General features: G+C 37.5%; 1 protein-coding gene across 2 annotated transcripts in view; it reads left to right on the forward strand.

The window, feature by feature from the left end:
* The window catches only part of LOC127555970 (tumor necrosis factor receptor superfamily member 14-like), a 659,215-nt gene that overhangs the window by 12,246 nt on the left and 625,720 nt on the right, over positions 1-21,249 (forward strand). For both annotated transcript variants that reach the window (XM_051988754.1, XM_051988755.1), the window contains exon 3: positions 15,068-15,193. In XM_051988754.1, the coding sequence (XP_051844714.1) occupies positions 15,068-15,193 (126 nt within the window). The remainder of the gene's footprint in view (positions 1-15,067; positions 15,194-21,249) is intronic.

The following is a 21,249-nucleotide window of genomic DNA, read 5'->3' on the forward strand; positions in this document are numbered from 1 at the left end:
TGGAAAGGTACATCTGCCCTCCATACCCCTACTCTAAGCACCCCCAAACAAAAAAAGGAGGAGGGGCTGCTGTAGCTTCAACTCCAGAACTCAGCCCAACTCCAGTAAGAGAAGATTCAGAGTAAGACCCCAAGCCAGTACAGCACAGTACTTAGCTCCTATGTGTGTGTGTGCATGTACATACATGATCATAATGTATATATATAGTACACATGTTTATGTGTGTATATACACATACAACACATATTATACACAAAATATATTATAAAAATGTATGCATGTCTTTATATATGCATACACACATTCTCTATTATATTTATGTATGTATTGTTGGTGGAACTGTGAAAGGATCCAGCCATTCTAGAGAACAATTTGGAACTAGGCTCAAAAAGTTATCAAACTGTGCATACCCTTTGATCCAGCAGTGTTTCTACAGGGCTTATACCCCAAAGAGATACTCAAGAAGGGAAAGGGACCTGTATGTGCACAAATGTTTGTGTTGGCCCTGTTTGTAGTGGCTAGAAGCTGGAAACTGAGGGGATGCCCATCAATTGGAGAATGGTTGAGTAAAATGTGGTATATGAATGTTATATATTATTGTTCTGTAAGAAATGATCAGCAGGATAAATACAGAGAGACTTGGGGACACGTACATGATCTGATGCTGAATAAAGTGAGTAGAACCAGATCATTATATACGGCAACAGCAAGATTATGTGATGATCAATTCTGATGGATGTGGCTCTCTTCAACAATAAATTGATTCAGACCCATTCTAATTATCAGTGATGAAGAGAGTCACCTATACCCAGAGAGAGGACTGTGGGACCACAACATAGCATTTTCACTCTTTCTGTTATTGTTTGCTTGCAGTTTCGTTTTTCGTCTCAGGTTTTTTTTTTCCTTTCTTTCTGAATCTGTTTTTTCTTGCACAGCAAGATAACTGTTTTGATATGTATGCATATATTGGATTTAACATATATTTTAACATGTATTTGACTACCTGCCTTTTAGCGGAGGAAGTCGGAGGAAGAAAGGGAAAATTTGGAACAGAAAGTTTTATAAGGGTCAGCGTTGAAAAATTACCCATAAATATGCTTTGTAAATAAAAAACTATAACATAAATATAATATTTTTGTATTTACGCATGTAGTTTGGTCTCTTCTCTACAATCTACAATCTTAGAGAGCTGCCAAGGGCACAGAAAGATTAGATTTGCCCAGAGTGACTCTGCCAGGATGTCTTATCTACTTGGCACCCAGTGTCCTCCAAAGAAGCAAGTAGAGAACTAGGCTCAAAGTTAGAAAGACATTGGTGCAAGGCTTGGGAGTTACATGATGGGACACTGCTGTGTGTGTGTGTGTGTGTGTGTGTGTGTGTGTGTGTGTGTGATCAAGTTTTCTCCAAGTTCAATTGTGTCCCAAGCTGAATGACTCCACGCTTCTCATCAGAGACACAGAGTGGGTCAGGGTTTGGCAGCTCAGGGATTCATATAGAGGTGGGAGGGGGAGGGGACACAGAACTGAACAGGAATCCAGAAATATAAGTACCCCAAATTCCAAACTTGTCTTGTAGAAGTCAGGAGGGGTAAGTTCAGACTATCTGTGACCTGAGCAGGATCTGGGGGAGATTGTAACACGTGATATAAACTTCCTGAGGAATTTAACAAAAGGATGGGGGGGGAGAGAGAGAGAGAGAGAGAGAGAGAACACGAACGCACTTAGAGATTAAAGAATGACAGGATCAAGATCACAGCCCAGTTTTCCTGACATCCTGGATTATTCTCTCTTCCTTGCCCTCATTACCTTCCTTTTCCTTGACTAAGGTACTTAACATGTTTATGGTTCATGCATTGGAGGACTTTATGAAGTGGACAGGGATCCTTGCGATCCAGGTAGGTGAGAGAATTTCTTCCTCTGGGACAAATCATTCTCTTACTTTGCTGCCTCTTCCAAGCTCTCTTCCTTTCTTCATGAGTCCATGCAAATTCTAGAGCCATAGAATCTCAGAACTTAAAACCATAAGAAAAGGGAGGGGGGTGTTCTCAGAGTTTAGAGGAACCATGGAGGGTGCAATGAGAAGGTAAAAAATTTGATTTAGGTAAATGTGTGTGTATGTGTGTGTAATTATGTCAAACATTTCCACATTGTTCATGCTGTAAAAGAAAACCGAAAAAGAATCAAATCAGAAAAATAAAGTTTAAAAAAAATGTGCTTCAATCTGAATTCAGATTGCATCAGTTCTTTCTCTGGGGGAGAAATAATATTTTTTATCACAAGCCCTTCACAGTTGTAGTGGATCATTGCATTGCTAAAAATAGCTAAGTCATTCTTTGTTAAACATTTTACATTATTGTTATTACTGTGTACAATGTTTTTATTTTGTATCAGTTCATGTAACTCTTTCCGATTTTTCTGGGGGTAATCCTGCTAATTATTTCTTTTTTTTTTTAAATTTATTTCATTAAAAAAAAACAGAAGAAGAAAAAAAGAAAAATAGAGAAAGAATACAAAATAAAAGAAAACCTTGTCATGAACATAAGGGAGAATTCAAAATATATAACAATAGATTACTAAATCAAATATATATAGAGAGAGTAGAAGAAATTATTTTCATGGGTGTCCATTTTTTTATGTCCTTGTGAATTGTTCTTTTGTTTTCTTTTTTTTTTCTTTTTTACCCTTTTCATCCCTCCCCACCATTCCCAAGCAGTCTGTAGTTAAGAAAGGATATCTTTATGTTTACACACACACACACACATATATATTCACACACACACACACACACATATACATACACACATACACATACATAAACACACACACATCTCATCTCCTCCTCCCATATACACCATACATATCCCTGCTGACTTATTGCTTTAATGTTGCTCCTAACTTGCCTTGCTATCACTTAATCACCTTCCCCCAACCTCCCCATGAATTTCTTGTCTTCTTTCCATATCCATTCCTTTCTGGTCCACCCATCACACCCCCTTTATTTTTCCATAGGTTTTTGAGGGTACTATAGTCTTCAAGGTACATATGTAGTGCTGCCTATTTAACTCATTCCTGATGTGAGTAGGTACGAGCACACCTCTCCCCTCTACTGCCTTTGTGTCTCTCTCTCTTTTTTTTTTAACCTTTAACTTTTTATTGAAGTAAAAGGAGGTACCCTATTGTACAATGAAAAAAGAATAAAATCAGAGATATGAGAAACATAGAGATTAATAACAATGTAAAAACCATGTGATAAAAAAATGGAAATAATACTGAAATTTGAGCCATAGTCTCTGGATAGGAATCCAAATATCCTGATAGGTCTTGGGTAAGTCAGGTGCCCTCAGTAGCAGTCCATTTCTCCATTTTCTTCCCTATACAATGAAGGGATTGAAAAAGGCCCTCTAAATCCATATCATAATCCAATGCTGATGGGCTTTCAATAGTCTGTTAGGCTCTGGTTTGCTTTCTATTATCCCCATGGAGGTGGGGAATTTTATCCTTATTAATAGAGGTCTTTCTTTCCTTTTTCCTCTTCTAAAATGGAATCAGGGAAACAGGTGAGATATGCTACTGCCTATTATGCTCACTCTGTAAGGAGGAATGAAGGGGAAGAGAGAACAGAAGACTGATGTTATTACAGGGCACTGAAATGGGGCTGGAAACAGCCTTTAATTTGCTGGCTCAGAACGTCATGTTCTTTAAGGTTATTGGTTTAATCCTGGACATTTGGAGGCTCAAACAAGGCAAATTCATTTGTCTAATATTCATTAGCCAAGGCAGCACACTGGCTGACAAGTAGCTGGGTTATTGGGTTGTTGTCGGGTGTTTTTTTTTTTTTTTTTTTCCTTCTTGAGCTGTCCACAGGATGGATTGGATGCTGTTTGCTTCAGAGGGCAAATTCCTTGGCTTTTCTTTTTATGTTTTTTTTTTAATTTTTATTTAATAATTACTTTATATTGACAGAATCTATGCCAGGGTAATTTTTTTTTTTACAACATTATCCTTTGCACTCGTTTCTGTTCCAATTTTTTTCCCCCTCCTTCCCTCCACCCCCTCCCCTAGATGGCAAGCAGTCCTTTATATGTTGGATATGTTGCAGTATATCCTAGATACAATATATGTTTGCAGAACCGAACAGTTCTCTTGTTGCATAGGGAAAATAGGATTCAGAAGGTTAAATAACCCAGGAAGAAAAACAAAAATACAGATAGTTCACATTCGTTTCCCAGTGTTCTTTCTTTGGGTGTAGCTGCATTTGTCCGTCATTTATCAATTGAAACTCAGTTAGGTCTCTTTGTCAAAGAAATCCACTTCCATCAAAATATGTCCTCATACAATATCGTTGTCGAAGTGTATAATGATCTCCTGGTTCTGCTCATTTCACTTAACATCAGTTCATGTAAGTCTCGCCAGTCCTCTCTGTATGCATCCTGCTGGTCATTTCTTACAGAACAATAATATTCCATAACATTCATATACCACAATTTACCTAGCCATTCTCCAATTGATGGGCATCCATTCATTTTCCAGTTTCTAGCCATTACAAATAGGGCTGCTACAAACATTTTGGCACATACAGGTCCCTTTCCCTTCTTTAGTATTTCTTTGGGATATAAGCCCAATAGAAACACTGCTGGATCAAAGGGTATGCACAATTTGATAATTTTTGGGGCCTAATTCCAGATTGCTCTCCAGAATGGTTGGATTCATTCACAACTCCACCAACAATGCATTAGTGTCCCAGTTTTCCCGCATCCCCTCCAACATTCATCATTATTTTTTCCTGTCATCTTAGCCAATCTGACAGATGTGTAGTGGTATCTCAGAGTTGTCTTAATTTGCATTTCTCTGATCAATAATGATTTGGAACACTCTTTCATATGAGTGGTAATAGTTTCAATTTCATCCTCTGAAAATTGTCTGTTCATATCCTTTGACCATTTATCAATTGGAGAATGGCTTGATTTCTTATAAATTTGAGTCAGTTCTCTATATATTTTGGAAATGAGGCCTTTATCAGAACCTTTAACTGTGAAGATGTTTTCCCAGTTTGTTGCTTCCCTTCTAATCTTGTTTGCATTAGTTTTGTTTGTACAAAGGCTTTTTAATTTGATGTAATCAAAATTTTCTATTTTGTGATCAGTAATGGTCTCTAGTTCATCTTTGGTCACAAATTTCTTTCTCCTCCACAAGTCTGAGAGATAAACTATTCTATGTTCCTCTAATTTATTTATAATCTCGTTCTTTATGCCTAGGTCATGGACCCATTTTGATCTTATCTTGGTATATGGTGTTAAGTGTGGGTCCATGCCTAATTTCGGCCATACTAATTTCCAATTATCCCAGCAGTTTTTATCAAATAATGAATTCTTTTCCCAGAAGTTAGGGGCTTTGGGTTTGTCAAACACTAGATTGCTATAGTTGACTATTCTGTCTTGTGAACCTAACCTTTTCCACTGATCCACTAATCTATTTCTTAGCCAATACCAAATGGCTTTGGTGACTGCTGCTTTATGATATAATTTTAGATCAGGTACAGCTAGGCCGCCTTCATTTGATTTTTTTTTTCATTAATTCCCTTGAGATTCTCGACTTTTTATTGTTCCATATGGTTGTTGTTATTTTTTCTAGATCATTAAAATATTTTCTTGGAAATCTGATTGGTGTAGCACTAAATAAATAGATTAGTTTAGGGAGTATTGTCATCTTTATTATGTTCGCTCAGCCGATCCAAGAACACTTAATATTTTCCCAATTATTTAAGTCTGACTTTATTTGTGTGGAGACTTTTTTATAATTTTGCTCATATAATTCCTGACTTTCCTTTGGTAGATAGATTCCCAAATATTTTATGGTATCAACAGTTATTCTGAATGGAATTTCTCTTTGTATCTCTTGCTGTTGGGTTTTGTTGGTGATGTATAAAAATGCTGAGGATTTATGGGGATTTATTTTGTAGCCAGCTACTTTGCTAAAATTATGAATTATTTCTAATAGCTTTTTAGTAGAATCTCTGGGGTTCTCTAGGTATACCATCATATCATCTGCAAAGAGTGATAGTTTGGTTTCCTCATTGCCTACTCTAATTCCTTTAATATCTTTCTCGACTCTTATTGCCGAGGCTAGTGTTTCTAATACGATATTAAATAATAATGGTGATAGTGGGCAACCTTGCTTCACTCCAGATCTTACTGGGAAAGGTTCCAGTTTTTCCCCATTGCATATGATGCTTACTGATGGTTTTAAATATATGCTCCTGACTATTTTAAGGAAAAGTCCATTTATTCCTATGCTCTCAAGTGTTTTTTTAGGAATGGATGTTGGATTTATCAAATGCTTTGTCTGCATCTATTGAGATGATCATATGGTTTTTGTTTGTTTGGTTATTGATATAGTCAATTATGCTAATAGTTTTCCTAATATTGAACCAGCCCTGCATTCCTAGTATAAATCCTACTTGGTCATAGTGTATTATCCTGGTGACGATTTTCTGTAATCTTTTTGCTAATATTTTATTTAAGATTTTAGCATCAATATTCATTAGGGAGATTGGTCTATAATTTTCTTTCTCTGTTTTCAGCCTACCGGGTTTAGGTATCAGTACCATGTCTGTGTCATAAAAGGAGTTTGGTAGGACTCCTTCAATCCCTACTTTTTCAAATAGTTTATTTAGCATTGGAGTTAATTGTTCTTTAAATGTTTGGTAGAATTCACATGTAAATCCATCTGGTCCTGGGGATTTTTTCTTAGGGAGTTGATTGATAGTTTGTTCTATTTCTTTTTCTGAGATGGGACGGTTTAGGATATTTACTTCTTCCTCTGTTAGTTTGGGCAAGCTATATTTTTGGAGGTATTTTTCTATTTCATTTAAGTTGTCGAATTTATTGGCGTAAAGTTGGGCAAAGTAACTCCTAATTATTGCTCTAATTTCCTCTTCGTTAGTGGCGAGTTCTCCCTTTTCATTTTTAAGACTAACAATTTGATTTTCCTCTTTCCTTTTTTAAATCAGATTTACTAAGGGTTTGTCTATTTTGTTGGTTTTTTCATAGAACCAACTCTTAGTTTTATTAATTAATTCAATAGTTTTTTTACTTTCAATTTTATTGATCTCTCCTTTTATTTTTAGAATTTCAAGTTTAGTGTTTGACTGGGGGTTTTTAATTTGTTCCTTTTCTAGCATTTTTAGTTGCAAACCCAATTCATTGACCTTCTCTTTCTTTATTTTATACAAATAGGCCTCTAGAGATATGAAATTTCCCCTTATTACCACTTTGGCTGCATCCCATACATTTTGGTATGATGTCTCATTATTATCGTTTTCTTGGGTGAAGTTATTAATTATGTCTATGATTTGCTGTTTCACCCAATCATTCTTTAGTATGAGATTATTTAGTTTCCAATTATTTTTTGGTCTACTTCCCCCTGGTTTTTTGTTGAATGTCATTTTCATTGCATCGTGGTCTGAAAAGGATGCATTTACTATTTCTGCCTTACTGCATTTGAGTTTGAGGTTTTTATGTCCTAATATATGGTCAATTTTTGTATATGTTCCATGAACTGCTGAAAAGAAAGTGTATTCCTTTCTATCTCCATTACATTTTCTCCAGAGATCTATCATATCTAACTTTTCTAGTATTCTATTTACCTCTTTGACTTCTTTCTTATTTATTTTGTGGTTTGATTTATCTAATTCTGAGAGTGCAAGGTTAAGATCTCCCACTATTATAGTTTTACTGTCTATTTCTTCTTGCAGGTCTCTTAATTTCTCTTTTAAGAATTTAGATGCTACACCACTTGATGAATATATGTTTAATATAGATAGTTCTTCATTATCCATGCTACTCTTTAGCAAGATATAGTGCCCTTCCTTATCTCTTTTAATTAGATCAATTTTTGCTTTAGCTTGATCTGAGATCAGGATGGCTACCCCTGCTTTTTTGACTTCACCTGAAGCATAGTAGATTTTGCTCCAACCTTTTACCTTTAACCTGCATGTATCTCCCCGCTTCAGGTGTGTTTCCTGTAAACAACATATTGTAGGATTCTGGCTTTTAATCCATTCTGCTAACCGCTTCCTCTTTATGGGGGAGTTTACCCCGTTCACATTTATGGTTAGAATGACCAATTCTGTATTACTTGCCATCTTGTTAACCCCGGTTTATGCTTTTCTCCCTTCTTTCCCCTTTCCCCCCTTCCCAGTATTAAGCTTGTAAGCACCACTTGCTTCTCACAGCTCTCCCTTTTTAGTATCCCCCCCACCTTAGAGTTCCTCCCCCATCTTACCCCTTTCCCTCCCAGTTTCCGTATTCCCTTCCTCTTAGCTTATTCCTTCCCTTTTCACTTTTCCCTTCTCACTTTTCAATGAGGTGGGAGAAGTTTCACCATAGATTGAATATGTCTTAAGATTTTTCACTTAAAGCCAATTCTGAAGGCAGTAAGATACCCACTATATTCATCCCCCTCCATTCTTTCTCTCAGATATAATAGGTTTCCTATGCTCTTCATGAGATGTACTACCCCCACTTTACCCTTTTTCTGGTACAATGTCCTTTCCACATCAATTTCTAGAACAAGGTATACATGTATTCTTTATACATCTATATAGTCGAAATATAGTTCCCAAGATTAATCTTTACCTTTTTAGATTTCTCTTGAGTTCTATATTTGTAGATCAAACTTTTTGTTAACTTCTGGCTTTTTCATCAGAAATAGATGAAATTCGCTTACTTCGTTGAATGTCCATCTTCTTCCCTGGAAAAAGATGTTCATTCTCGCTGGGTAAGTTATTTTTGGTTGCTTACCAAGTTCCTTAGCCTTTCGGAATATCACATTCCAGGCCCTTCAATCTTTTAATGTGGATGCTGCCAGATCCTGGGTGATCCTTATTGTGACTCCTTGATACTTGAATTGGGTTTTTCTAGCCGCTTGCAATATTTTTTCCTTCGTCTGAGGGTTCTGGCATTTGGCCACTATATTCCTTGGTGTTTTGATTTTAGGATCCCTTTCAGTGGGTGATCGATGAATCCTTTCAATGTTTATTTTTTCCTCTGTTCCTATGACTTCTGGACAGTTCTCTTTGATAATTTCCTGGAAAATAGTGTCCAGGCTCTTTTTTTCATCATGTTTTTCTGGAAGTCCAATGATTCTCAGATTGTCTCTCCTGGATCTGTTTTCCAGGTCTGTTGTCTTCCCCAGAAGGTATTTCACATTCTTTTCCATTGTTTGATTTTTTTGGATTTGCTTGACTGATTCTTCTTGTCTCCTCGAGTCATTCAATTCCATTTTTTCGACCCTGATTTTCAGTAAAGTATTTTCTTCACTCACTTTTTAAAAATCTTTTTCTAATTGTCCCATTGAGTTCTTTTGTTCTGTGGAATTTTTTTCCATTTCGCCCATTTTGTTTTCCAGTTCACCAATCCTATTTTTCAAGGATTTTACTTCTTTATCCACTCTCTCTTTAACTGACTTCTCCAGACTCTCTTGCCAAGCCTCCCTCTCCTTTTCCCATTTTTCTTCTAGCTCCCTTGTCAGAGCCTTTTTAATTACTTCTATGAGGTTCATCTGTGCTGAGGAACAGATGATCTCTTCCTTTGGGGATTCACCTGGGGACTGTCTGTTTTTAGTCTCCTCAGGATTTAGAGTCTGCTCTCTATCTGTATAGAAGCTGTCAAGGGTTAAAGTCCTCTTCAGTTTCTTGCTCATTCTGTCTAATAATCAAAGACAAACTAGCAAAGAAAAACAGAAAAAACTGGAGTCTTGGGGGAAGGGCTGGGTGGTGTTACCGAGCTTCCTCTCCAGACTGCAGGGGGCAGCAGTGAGGCACTAGCCCGACTGTGCTGCGCCTGCGCTCTGAGATCCCAGAGCGTGCTGAGTCACTGTGGGGGGAGAAGGGGGGGGGGCGTCCCGAGAGACTCCAGCTTTTTGGGGTTGTATTCTTCACCCCCAGTGTTTTTAGCTTCTCTGCTGGGCTGCTGACTTGCTGCCGGAGCAAAGTATCTAATCCTGTAGCGAAGCTCTCCCTGCAGAGATGGCTGCGATCACTCCCCACCCCCTCTCCAGTCTGCTCCCGTGCTCTCACTGCCGCTGTCCGCCGCCTGCGCCCGATCTAAAACTGTCCCAGCCCTCCAGTAAAGACAGACCTTTCTTGACGAATCTCAAGGATGGCTTCTCTTGGTAACTATTTGTGGGGTTTTTTTTCAGTCAAGCATTAATTCAGAGGCTTGTAATGAAATGGATAGTGAGAGAAAGCGTGGAGCTTACACAGTTGTGTGCCTCCTCTCCGCCATCTTAACCGGAAGTCCTTTGTGTCTCTTTTTCCTCTGCATTTCATTTGTACAACATAGTTACTATTTTTACCTAAACTCTGCCCAATCTTTGTTTTGAGTTGCTCAGTTGTTGATGTCAGTCTTAATCATATGGTATATGTTTCCCATATTAAAAAAAAAAAAAAAAATGAACAATTCTGCATGTTGAGTTCCTTGAAACTGATCTTTGATATTGCCTCTTATATATTAAATTTTCTATTGAGTTCAGGCTTAGTTGATAGAAAGTCCTGAAAATCTTCAAATTCATGGAATGTTCATTTTTTCTTGTCCAATATTATAGATAAATTTGCTGGATACGATACTTTCAGCTGCAGTTCCAGTTCTTTTGATTACTAATAGATATAATTTCTGGACATATGCCCTTTCATTGTGGCTACTGCTAAATTTTTTACAATTCTAATTGTAGCTCCAGAGTATTTGAATTGTTTTTTTTTTTTTTCTTGTTTCTTGAAAGATTTTCTCTTTGATCTGGGGGTTTCAAAATTGGCAATAATGTTCCTATATGTTTCCCACAAAGAATCTCATTGAGGTGGCGATCAGTGGATTTTTTTTTTTTAATTTCTATTTTCCTCTCATTCTCTCACTCCAGGACAATTTTCTTGGATTATTTTTTGTATTATAATTTCTCTCCTTCATCCATTCTCCAGATATGTCATTTTGTGAGATGTTTCATATTCTATTTTTTTCATTCTTTAGAATCTGTTTTGTTATTTCTTGGTCTCTTACAGCTTCACTGGCTTCTCCTTGTTCAATTCTAATTTTCAAAGAGTTATTTTGATTTTTGAGACTTTGTATCTCCTTTTCTAGTTGGTTAACTTTTATTTTATAATCTTGTTTTTCTTGGGTTTTTTTCTCAGTGTCTCTCATTTGATTTTTTAATTATTTTTTTGAGTTCTTTTATAAATTCTCTCTGGGTAAGAGCCATTTCATGTTACTCTTTGAAGTGGAAGAAGCTGCTAATCATTTCTTAAAGCACAATAATACTCCATCACAATTATGTACCACAACTTGTTCAGTCATTAATCAATTGATGGGCATCTCTTCAGTTTCCATTTCTTTGCCACCAGAAAAGGGCTGCTATAAATATTTTTGAACATATAGATCCTTTGTCTTTTGGGGGTTTTAATTTTTTTATTTTAAACTTAAATTCAAAATAATAAGAAACAATTACCACATACACAGCAGACCATATGAGAGGATTTACTATAAAAGAATAAATTTTGGGAGGAGGATTCTGGGAAGATGGCAGAGTAAGTTGGTAAATTTCAAGCTCTCCAAATTTCCCCCACAAATAGAACAAATTTGCACGTCAGGGAGAACACAGACTGGGGAAAAATCAAGAGAGTTGGGATAGAGCAGGAGTTTGATTAATATAACCTGAAAAGACACAAAGACAGACACAGGACTAAGGATTAACCCCAGTCAAATGCAAATCCAGGCTATCCCCACTGAAATACCAAAAGGAAAGTTACTAAGAGGGCTACCTTAGGTGTGTCTGGAACCTCCTCAGGAACCACAGACTTTCACCTCCTGAACTGCATATAGAGTCTGAGTCTGAAAAGACTGAATGAAACTCAGCTGCTCAGGAACACCAGGCCCAGATGTGCTGCAGACATGTGGCCCTGGGCAAGAAGCAGCTAGCACTCAGTGAGTGCAGAGGCAGTAAGGCAGGGTGCTGCTGGATAGGGGCTCTTGCTAGAAGGTGGAGCTCTTGTTTTGGGGTTCCTGGTCAAAGGTTAGAGAGGTGATTCACCCCACCCCAGGATTAGAGGTGCTTACATTAATACATCTTATCTAAAAAAAATGAATTGTAAAGTAAAAAGAACCCCACCATAGCAATTTACTATGGGAAAAGAGAACACTGATATTCATCTTCAGGACACTGAAGGTAAAAGAGCTTCTTCTGCCCCAAAGAGTAAGTTAAAATTGGCTCACTACCCAGAGAGAATTTATAGAACACAAGAAATAACAAAATAAATTCTAAAGAATTCTTTTTTTTTTTTTTTTTAGTATAAGTGCTGCCAAAACAAGCACCCCCTTTATTTTTTTTTAGATATCAGCCCATCGTATTCTAAGCAGATCTGTGCCTTCTGTCTATCTACACTCCTTCTAACAGCACAAGTACTGAGAAACTTCTGAGTTACAAATATCATCATGCCATGAAGGAATGTAAGCAGTTTAACCTTAGTTGGTCCTTTAAGATGACCATTTCTTATTTACTTTTTTATGTCTTTCTTAAGTCTTATATGAAAGTCATTTTTTTCTTTTTAGCTCTGATCTTTTCACCAGGAATGCTAAAAAGTTCCCCTTTTTATTCAATATTCATTTTTCTCTCTGAATAATTATACTCAGTTTTTCTGGGTAAATGATCCTTGGTTCTAATCCTAGTGCTTTTGTCCTCCAGAATATCTTATTTAATGTAGGAGCTGCTAAATTTTATGTTATCCTAATCTGGATCTGGCTGCTTACAATATTTTCTCCTTGACCTTGGAGATCTGGAATGTTACTATATATTCTGTATTATTGCTTTATTTTTTTCTGGTTACACATATATGTTAGCTTTTTAACTACTTTTTTTTATGAATCTTGTTGGGAGAGAAAAATCAGACCAAAAGGGAAAAACCATAAAAGAGAAAAAAAAACAAAAAACAAAAAAGAAGTAAACATAGCATGTGTTGATTTACATTCAGTCTTCATAGATCTAGATACAGATGATTCTGCTTGTTTCACTCAGCATCAGTTCATGTAAATCTTTTCAGGCTTTTCTAAAATCAGTTTGTTCATCACTTTTTATAAACAGTAATATTCCATTATCCTCATATACCATAACTTATTCAGCCATTCCCCAATTGTTGGGCATCTCCTCATTTTCCAATTCCTTGCTACCACAAAAAGAACTGCTACACATATTTTTGCACATGTGGGGATCATTTTCCATTCTTTGTGATTTATTTCCTTGAGATACAGACACAAGTAATGACATTGCTGGGTCAAAGGATATGCACAGTTTGATACATCCCCTTTGGGCATTGTTCCAAATTGCTTTCCAGAATGGTTGGGTCATTTCTACCAATTCTGCGAATTATCATTTTGGGACCTATTTCAGGAGGTTTTTGGTGGTTTCTGTCCATTTTTATTTTATCCCCATTTCTAGAATATCAGAAGTGTTTCCCCTGATAATTTCTTAAAAGATGATATTTACTCATTTTATTCTCTTAGCAGCCACACAGTGCAGGCCCTATTGTCCTCTCCATTGTTTCATTATGAATCAGCCAGAAATTATGTAACTTCCCTGTGGTTACACAACAAATATCTGAGACTGGATTTGAACTCAGGTCTTCATGAACCCAAGCCTGGTGTTCTAATTACTGCAACCACCTAGCTGTGTTATTTCATCTGACTTCTTACACTTTCCTGTTCTTATCAAATTGGCCACCTGGCTGCCTTGAACATTGATGCCATTCCCAAATCTTTGCATTTTTTGCATTATCAGAGGTCCTTTTTGTTTGGAATACTCCCCATAACTCTTATGTTATTCTTAAATCCCTTCAATGTATAACTTAGATACAACCTTCTCTATAAGGTTTTTTTTCTGATTCTCTCTCCCCTTCAAAAAAATTATCTATATTTAACATTATTTATTAAATTCTGAGTTCCAAATTCTTTTCTTCTCTCAGCTCTGTCCCCATCCCATGAGATAGTAGGCAATATGGACTTATTTACATATGTGAAGTCATATAAAATATTCCTATACTAGTTATGTTGTGTAATATTCTTCTCTAAAATGTATTGTTCTCTGGGAGCAGGTTTCTTGGGGGGCTTCTGGGAGCAGCCTTCGTTTCAGTTCAGCAATCCCCTCAAATGCAGCCAGGTATTAAAGTCCAAATCCTTTATTGTCTCTTTTCAAGTCTTTTCTCCTTCCTTGGGTCTGGTTAGCTTTCTTAGAGGCCTATCTCTCTCCTTGGTTCTGAGAGCTCCTGCTGCTAGTCCTTTGCATCTGCCAGCTTCAGCCTCCAGCAAGAACAAAGGTAGAAGACAGAATGACTCTGTCTCTTCCTCCGAGAGCTTCTAATGGACTTCTGAGTTGGGCCCTGAGAGCTTCTTGCTTATATGCTGTACACTGAGTATACACCAATCATTATATCACTAGGAAACCATTATTTGTTGTAAGATTAAATCAATGCTAAGCTAGATTTAATCACTGTTTCCTCAATTCCACTCAGTACCTTGTTTCAGGTTCTGGCCCATAACATCTCCTTGTAGGATCAGATCAATCGTCTCTATCAATTCCACTGTCTTAGCACGTTGTAAGAATCCTAACAATGTTGAAAAAAAGAAGAAAGTGAAAAATACTGTTATTTATTTTGCACTCAGAATTCATCTGATTTCCTCTCTTTCTCGGCATGTGTCTTTCTCCTTCCTCCTCCTTCTCCCTTTCTTTCTCTGTTTCTCTCTCTACCTCTGTGTGTGTATGCATGTCTGTCTTTCTCTGTCTCCATCCCTCTCTGTCTTTGAGATCCCTTCCAGTTTTGACAATCTGGGTTGAAATTGAGGGATAGATGTGCACCCTCTTAATTTTCATAGTAAACCATCCTAAGTTTCATAGTTGCCTTAGGAGCTTCCAGAACCTGGTCTAGGGTGTTCATGTGGTATTACCAAGGGGAAATGAGACTGGAGAACAGTGGCTTCTGCAAGGAGGTGTCCTATGCCTTGTTTTTAATGCTAACTCTTTGTTATCTTTAGGTTACAAAGTAAGTGGGACATGTAACACAATGGAAGGCACCTTCTGTATATCTTGTGGTCCTGGGACCTTCACCACATGCAAGCATGTCCTGAAGAAGTGTCTCCTATGTAAAGTCTGTGACTCTGGTAAGAAATTCTTCAGGGGCCTTAGAGTCAACTAAGACCCTGGATCTAACCCAGAGTTTGTCCTCCAGTGGGTACTGTAGCTTCCCTGTGAAAGGGAGAGCTGGGTTCAGAGGAAATCAAAAATCTTGGATTTACTAGACAAGATAGAATAGGAGAGATGTCTACAGCCCAGTGAACAGGAGGTAAATCAGGAAAAGAGCCAGTAAGCGTGCTTTGCTAGCAGTTGGGAGAGCTGAGTTCCATCCCAGGCTTTTCCTTCTGTGACCTTGGACAGATCATGTCCACTCTTTGGACAGCATTTGCCCATTTCCACCAAGAGGGGCTTGGACTACTTCCTAAGATCCTAGAGAATGGTATTTCTTTTTTTTTTTTTTAATAAAGCTTTTTATTTTCAAAACATATGCACTCATAATTTTTCAACATTGACCTGTGCATAGTCTTGTGTTCCAACTTTTTCCCCCTTCTTCCCCCACACCCTTCCCCTGGATAGCAAATAATTCAATATGTGTTAAACATGTTAAAGTATATGTTAAATCCAACACATGTAAACATAGTTATACAATTATCTCTCTACAAAAAGAAAAATCAGATCAAAAAGGAAAGAAAGTGAGTAAGAAAACAAAATGCAAGTGAACAACAACAAAAAGAATGAGAATGCTGTGTTGGGAACCAGTCTCAATTCCCACAGTCCTCTCTTTGGGGGCAGATGGCTCTCTTCATCACAAGATCATTGGAACTGGAATCAATCATCTCATTGTTGGAAAGAGTCACGTTCATCAGAATTGATCATCATATATTATTGATGTTTCCATGTACAACGATCACTTAGTTTTTAGAGCATGGCATACAGTTTATTCACACTCTCTCACACAATCCTAGAACATCCAAATTGGAAAGAACCTCAGAACAGAGTGTTTACAATGTCTAGGATTCTGAAGAGGCTAATCAGCAGAGCTGATCCTCAGGAACTTGTGAAAGAGGCTGAGGTAGGCCCTCCAGGCTTCCCAACTCTTTAAATATGCATGTCTATACTTTCTTGACCCTTAGCCATAGGAGTAGGAGGATTATCTCAAGATCTGTGTTTCTTCTGAAGGGCCCAAAACCTCTCCCTGTAACTCACAGCTGGGCTCAACTTCCTAACAGTGTTCTAGCATTTCAGATTACTTTCTCCATCTCTTCTGATTGTAATTCTCTTGTTGTCTTCCAGGGACATATTATGCTAAAGAATTAATTCATGTTAGATTGTGACTCACTGCTAATATTGCCCTGTCTTAGGGTTTTGAATGAATTTTTAAAGATGGATTTTTCACCCGTAGTAATAGGAGGATGCTTTTCCAGAACAAAGGACATCTCCTCCCCTTGGTCCTATCCCATTTTACCCCTGAATCCCAGGTGGGACAGTACTGCATCAGGTTGGAGAAGGGCATATGTATCCTTGTGGGTGGGTGAGTTGAGCAGAAAGAGGGCAGGGGAATGTTAAGTGGTGGAGCAGGTCTTTCTGCTCTCTCACTCACTTTAGCTCTGAGTATTCTGAAATTTGAATTTCTCTATTTCAATAGACTGTTCTGCATAACTGGGAAATTTGTGTTAAGCATGTCAAAACTCTTGACAATATAAAGCACTGGGGACTCTCCTGGTTCTTTTTGCTTCCCCATTTCTCTTTTTTTGCTTCTCTTGTTTGTGGAATAGAGAGAGATAAGGTGAAGAATTTACAGGAATGTATGAATTCCTTTTCTGTATTTTATTTTCATTATTTCTGTGTTTCCCCTATGACTTGTATAACATGTTTAGGCTCATATTTACTTCAGCCTTGGCCAGCTATAAACATATTTACTTAACCTGAAATGATGACATTTATCAGTATTTGACATTTATCACTATTTAGTCTGTCATCTTGACCACTATCTACTTGATTACGCCTGAAGACCTGATTTTCTATTTCCTAGAAATCAGGAGATTTCAGGGAAACAGAAACCTTCCATTCCAATCTCTGCAAATAGCAACAACCAATTAGATGCCGCCCTCTCTCCTTCTCAATGCTCTCTTACTTGTGATGTAATCTCTTGTATAAAAGCTATGTATCTTTACTACTTCTTTAACCCTCCTACCACAAGCTTTCTCTTTCTTATCTCATGATGAGATGGCTCATCCTCTGGAGGTTTTCAATAAACAACTTTTCTGCTTTTTACTGAATGATCTCTGAGTAGTCATTTTGGGTAAGGGTCTTCTATATTCCTCACACTTGTGATCCAGGATTGTTCACTTGCTTCCCTCAGAGTATCTCCCTCTCTTTAGTCTATATGGAAGGGATTAATAGGTCACAGACCCAAAGCTGAAAAAGACCAGAGAGGTCATCTCATCCTGGACCCTCATTTTACTAAAGAAACTGATCCCAGGGAAGTTGGGACCTGACCAAAGTCACAAAGCAGTAAAGAACAGAGCCAGGATCTGACCTTAGGTCCCATGATGGCAAGTTAACTCCTTGCTCAGAGCTTTTCATCTTTCCCTCCTCCTTTCTCAGGCACATTCCTTTTTAGAGTTTGCAAAAGTTTTCACTCCCAATATTGCCACCAGGTGATGCATAGGGAAGAGTCCTAGATTAGAAGTTAGAGATGCTGGGTTCAAAACTTAGCTCTTCCATTTATTATCTGTATGATGTTGGCCAAGCCAGTCAGTAAAAATCCAAAAAGTACATAATAAGCACATGTTAAGCCTTTTGCTAAGTGCTGGGGATATCAAGAAAGACCCTGAGAATCTAAGGGGTACACACCATGACACAACTCTGTACAAACATGGTATAGGCAGGATGATGAATTAGAAATTATCTTAGAAGGAAAGCACTAGCATTGAAGGAAATCAGGAAAAAGTAATTTATGTCTCTGGGTTTCCATTTGCTCATCTTTAAAATGGGACATTTCATTGTAATGACAAGTCAGGTTCCATCAGCCTCTAAATGTCTTCTCTCTGCATTTGGCTGGGAACTTTGGGATCTAGTAGCTGCTGGTACAGTGCATAGAAGACTGGGTCTGGAGTGACCAAGACTTGAGTTCAAATGTGACCTCAGATACTTCTAATTTTGTTTGGGCATCACTTGCCCTTAGTCTGCCTCAACTGTTAAATGGGAGGACAGGAGCAGCATCTACCTCTGAGAGTTGTTATATAGCACACTGCCTGGTACATTGAGTGATTGAGTGATAAGCACCAAATGAATGCTTTTTTCCCTCCCCCTTCCCCTTACATCTTGATACCTCTCATTGAGAGGTGGACATTTTTCTGGAGTGTCTGTTAGACTTACTTGAGATTATGATGAACCCAGATAGTTTGGTATAGTTGAGCATCCAGCCCAGAGACATGTGAATCTGTAGAGCAGCCTCCTGCTCACAAAAGGGTAAATGACTGGTCCCAAATTTCCTCAGCCTGTGTCACCCTATAGTTAACCACAGCAGTTCCTTCCTTCTTCAGTTCTTTCATGGACTTACAACGACCTACAATGTTTATGGATTTCACTTTTTGTGGTATTTCCTGAATATACCCCTTTCTCTTCTCTGATACTGCAGATTCTCTTCACTTCATGCAAGAGTGTTGCAATAAATGTTGTGAGGGTGTCTGCCTGTCTGTAGTCTCTCCCTACTCCAATCTATCCTCCATTCAGCTGCCAAAATTATTTTCCTAAAGCACAGATCCAAACATGTCACCACCTAACTCAATAAACTTCAATGGCTCCCTCTCACCTCTAGGAGCAAAACTGAAATTTTTAAAGCCTTTCATAACCTAGCCCCTTACTACCTTTGCAACCCAATTGTACCTTATCCCCTCCCCTATTTCTCACACACTCTGTGATCCAGGGACAATGGACTCTGTGGTTTTCCCAGCTGGGCATTTTCCCTCATTGCTCTATGCTCATCTCTACCCTCTGTCTTTCTTATCTTCCTTAAAATCCTAACTAAAAGTCCACCTTTGCAAGAGATCAATCTCCTTCCTTCTGAAGTCTAGGGCCTTTCCTCTCTTGATCATCTCCAATTTATCCTGTGTGGCTCTTGTTTCTGCATAGTAGTTTGCATGCATTGGACTGTGATCTCCTTGAAAGCAGGGATTATCTTTTACCTTTCCTTTTAATGCATGCCTGGAATGTAGTAGGTCCTGAATAAATGGTTAATTGACTGATCTGATATCTCCTTCTTCCTTTTGTTCTTTCTTTCCGAGCTGGACCTCGGTTTGGTGACCAGAAGGGAATGTTCATCTATTTCCAACACTGTGTGCAGCTATTATCCAGGTTATTTTTGCACTGATATGAAAGACAATGACTGTGAGCTGTATGTGCCTGATTGAGTTTGCAGCCCTGGCCAATATGTAAAGGCTAAAGATGAGCCTGCTCTGTCATCATCTAGCCAGGTACCCAAGAGTATTCTTGTGGCAGCCTGAGAAATTCCCAGTCTTCTTTCAGTTCTGGCTGCCTTCCTGGAACCAGTATGAATGGGACGATGATTGGATCTAGTGTGAAAGGATTAGATTTCACAACTAAGCTTTGAATCTGCTGTTCATATGATGTGATCCTTGACCTCTCTGGTCCTTAGTTTTCTTATCTATTGGAGAAGTGGATAATACAGGGAATAGAAGACCTCTGAGGTCTCTGAGATTTGACCATGGAGTCAAACAAAGCACATTCATTCATTGACTATGTCCAAAGAGCATATATGTCTCCTTCAGCACCTTGTGTCCATCACTTCTTTATTAGGAGATGAATAGCATGTTTCAATATGAGTTCTTTGGAATTGTAGCTGGTTATTCCATTGATTTGAGTTCTTAAGTCTCTCTAATTTGGTTGTCTTTACAAGTTGCTACAGTATAAGTTGTCCCCCTAGTTCTACTCACTTCCCTCTGCAGCAGTTCATACAAGTTTTCCTGTGTTTCACAGAAATCATCTACTTTACCATTTCAATTCATGTATCAAATTTATTCAACCATTCCCTGACTGGTGGACATACCTTCAGTTTCCAAAGTTTACAGAAAAAAAAATGTAGGCTATAAATATTTGTGTATATATTGTCCCTTTTACTCTTTGGCAATATAGTATCAGAAGTAGCATCAGTGAGTCAAAAGGGTTGCCCCAGCTTTGGGATGTAGTTCCAAATTATTTTTTTTAAATATTCAGAAAAAGTCACAGTTCCACCAACAGCACATCAATATATTTGTTTTTTTTTTTTTTTTGTTTTGTTTTTTCACAGTCCCTCTATCATTTGCTATTTTCCTTTTTTGTCAGCCATATCAATCTGATGCATAAAAGATCAAATCTCAGAGTTATTTTAATTTGTATTTCTCTAATTATTAAATATTTAGAGCATTTCAAAAACATGGCTATTGATAACTTAAGATTTCTTCCTTTGAAAACTGCTATCATTTGGAAAATGGCTCTTATACATTTGAATGTATACTATATATAATACAGATGATATATATATATATATATATATATATATATATACATTGCATATATACATATTCATATATGTGTATGTATAATATATGATGTAGACCTATATATAAAATGAAAATGAGACTTTTACCAGAAAAAAAATTTGCTGCAAAAACTTTCCAAGCTCCCTTCCCTAGTTACCTGCTTCCCCTCTAATTTTATTTTTTAATCAAAATTTTATTGAAGACCATTTTCATACAATATCTTTCACAGTCCTTTTTAAAAATACATTTGATGTGCCATTCTCCAATTGATAAATGGTCAAAGGATATGGACAGATAATTTTCAGATGAAGAAATTAAAACCATTTCTAATCACATGAAAAAGGTGCTCTAAATCACTATTCATCAGAGAAATTAAAAAAAAAATAACTATGAGATACCACTACACACCTCTCAGATTGGCTAAGATGACAGGAAAAGATAATGAAGAATGTTGGAAGGGATGTGGGAAAACTGAGACACTAATACATTGTTGGTGGAACTGAGAACTGATCCAACCATTCTGGAGAGCAATTTGGAACTATGCTCACAAAGTTAGAAACTGTGCATACTCTTTTATCCAGCAGTGTTATTACTAGGCC

Source organism: Antechinus flavipes, chromosome 3 (assembly GCF_016432865.1).
Source record: "Antechinus flavipes isolate AdamAnt ecotype Samford, QLD, Australia chromosome 3, AdamAnt_v2, whole genome shotgun sequence".
NCBI classification, from domain to species: Eukaryota; Metazoa; Chordata; class Mammalia; order Dasyuromorphia; family Dasyuridae; genus Antechinus; species Antechinus flavipes.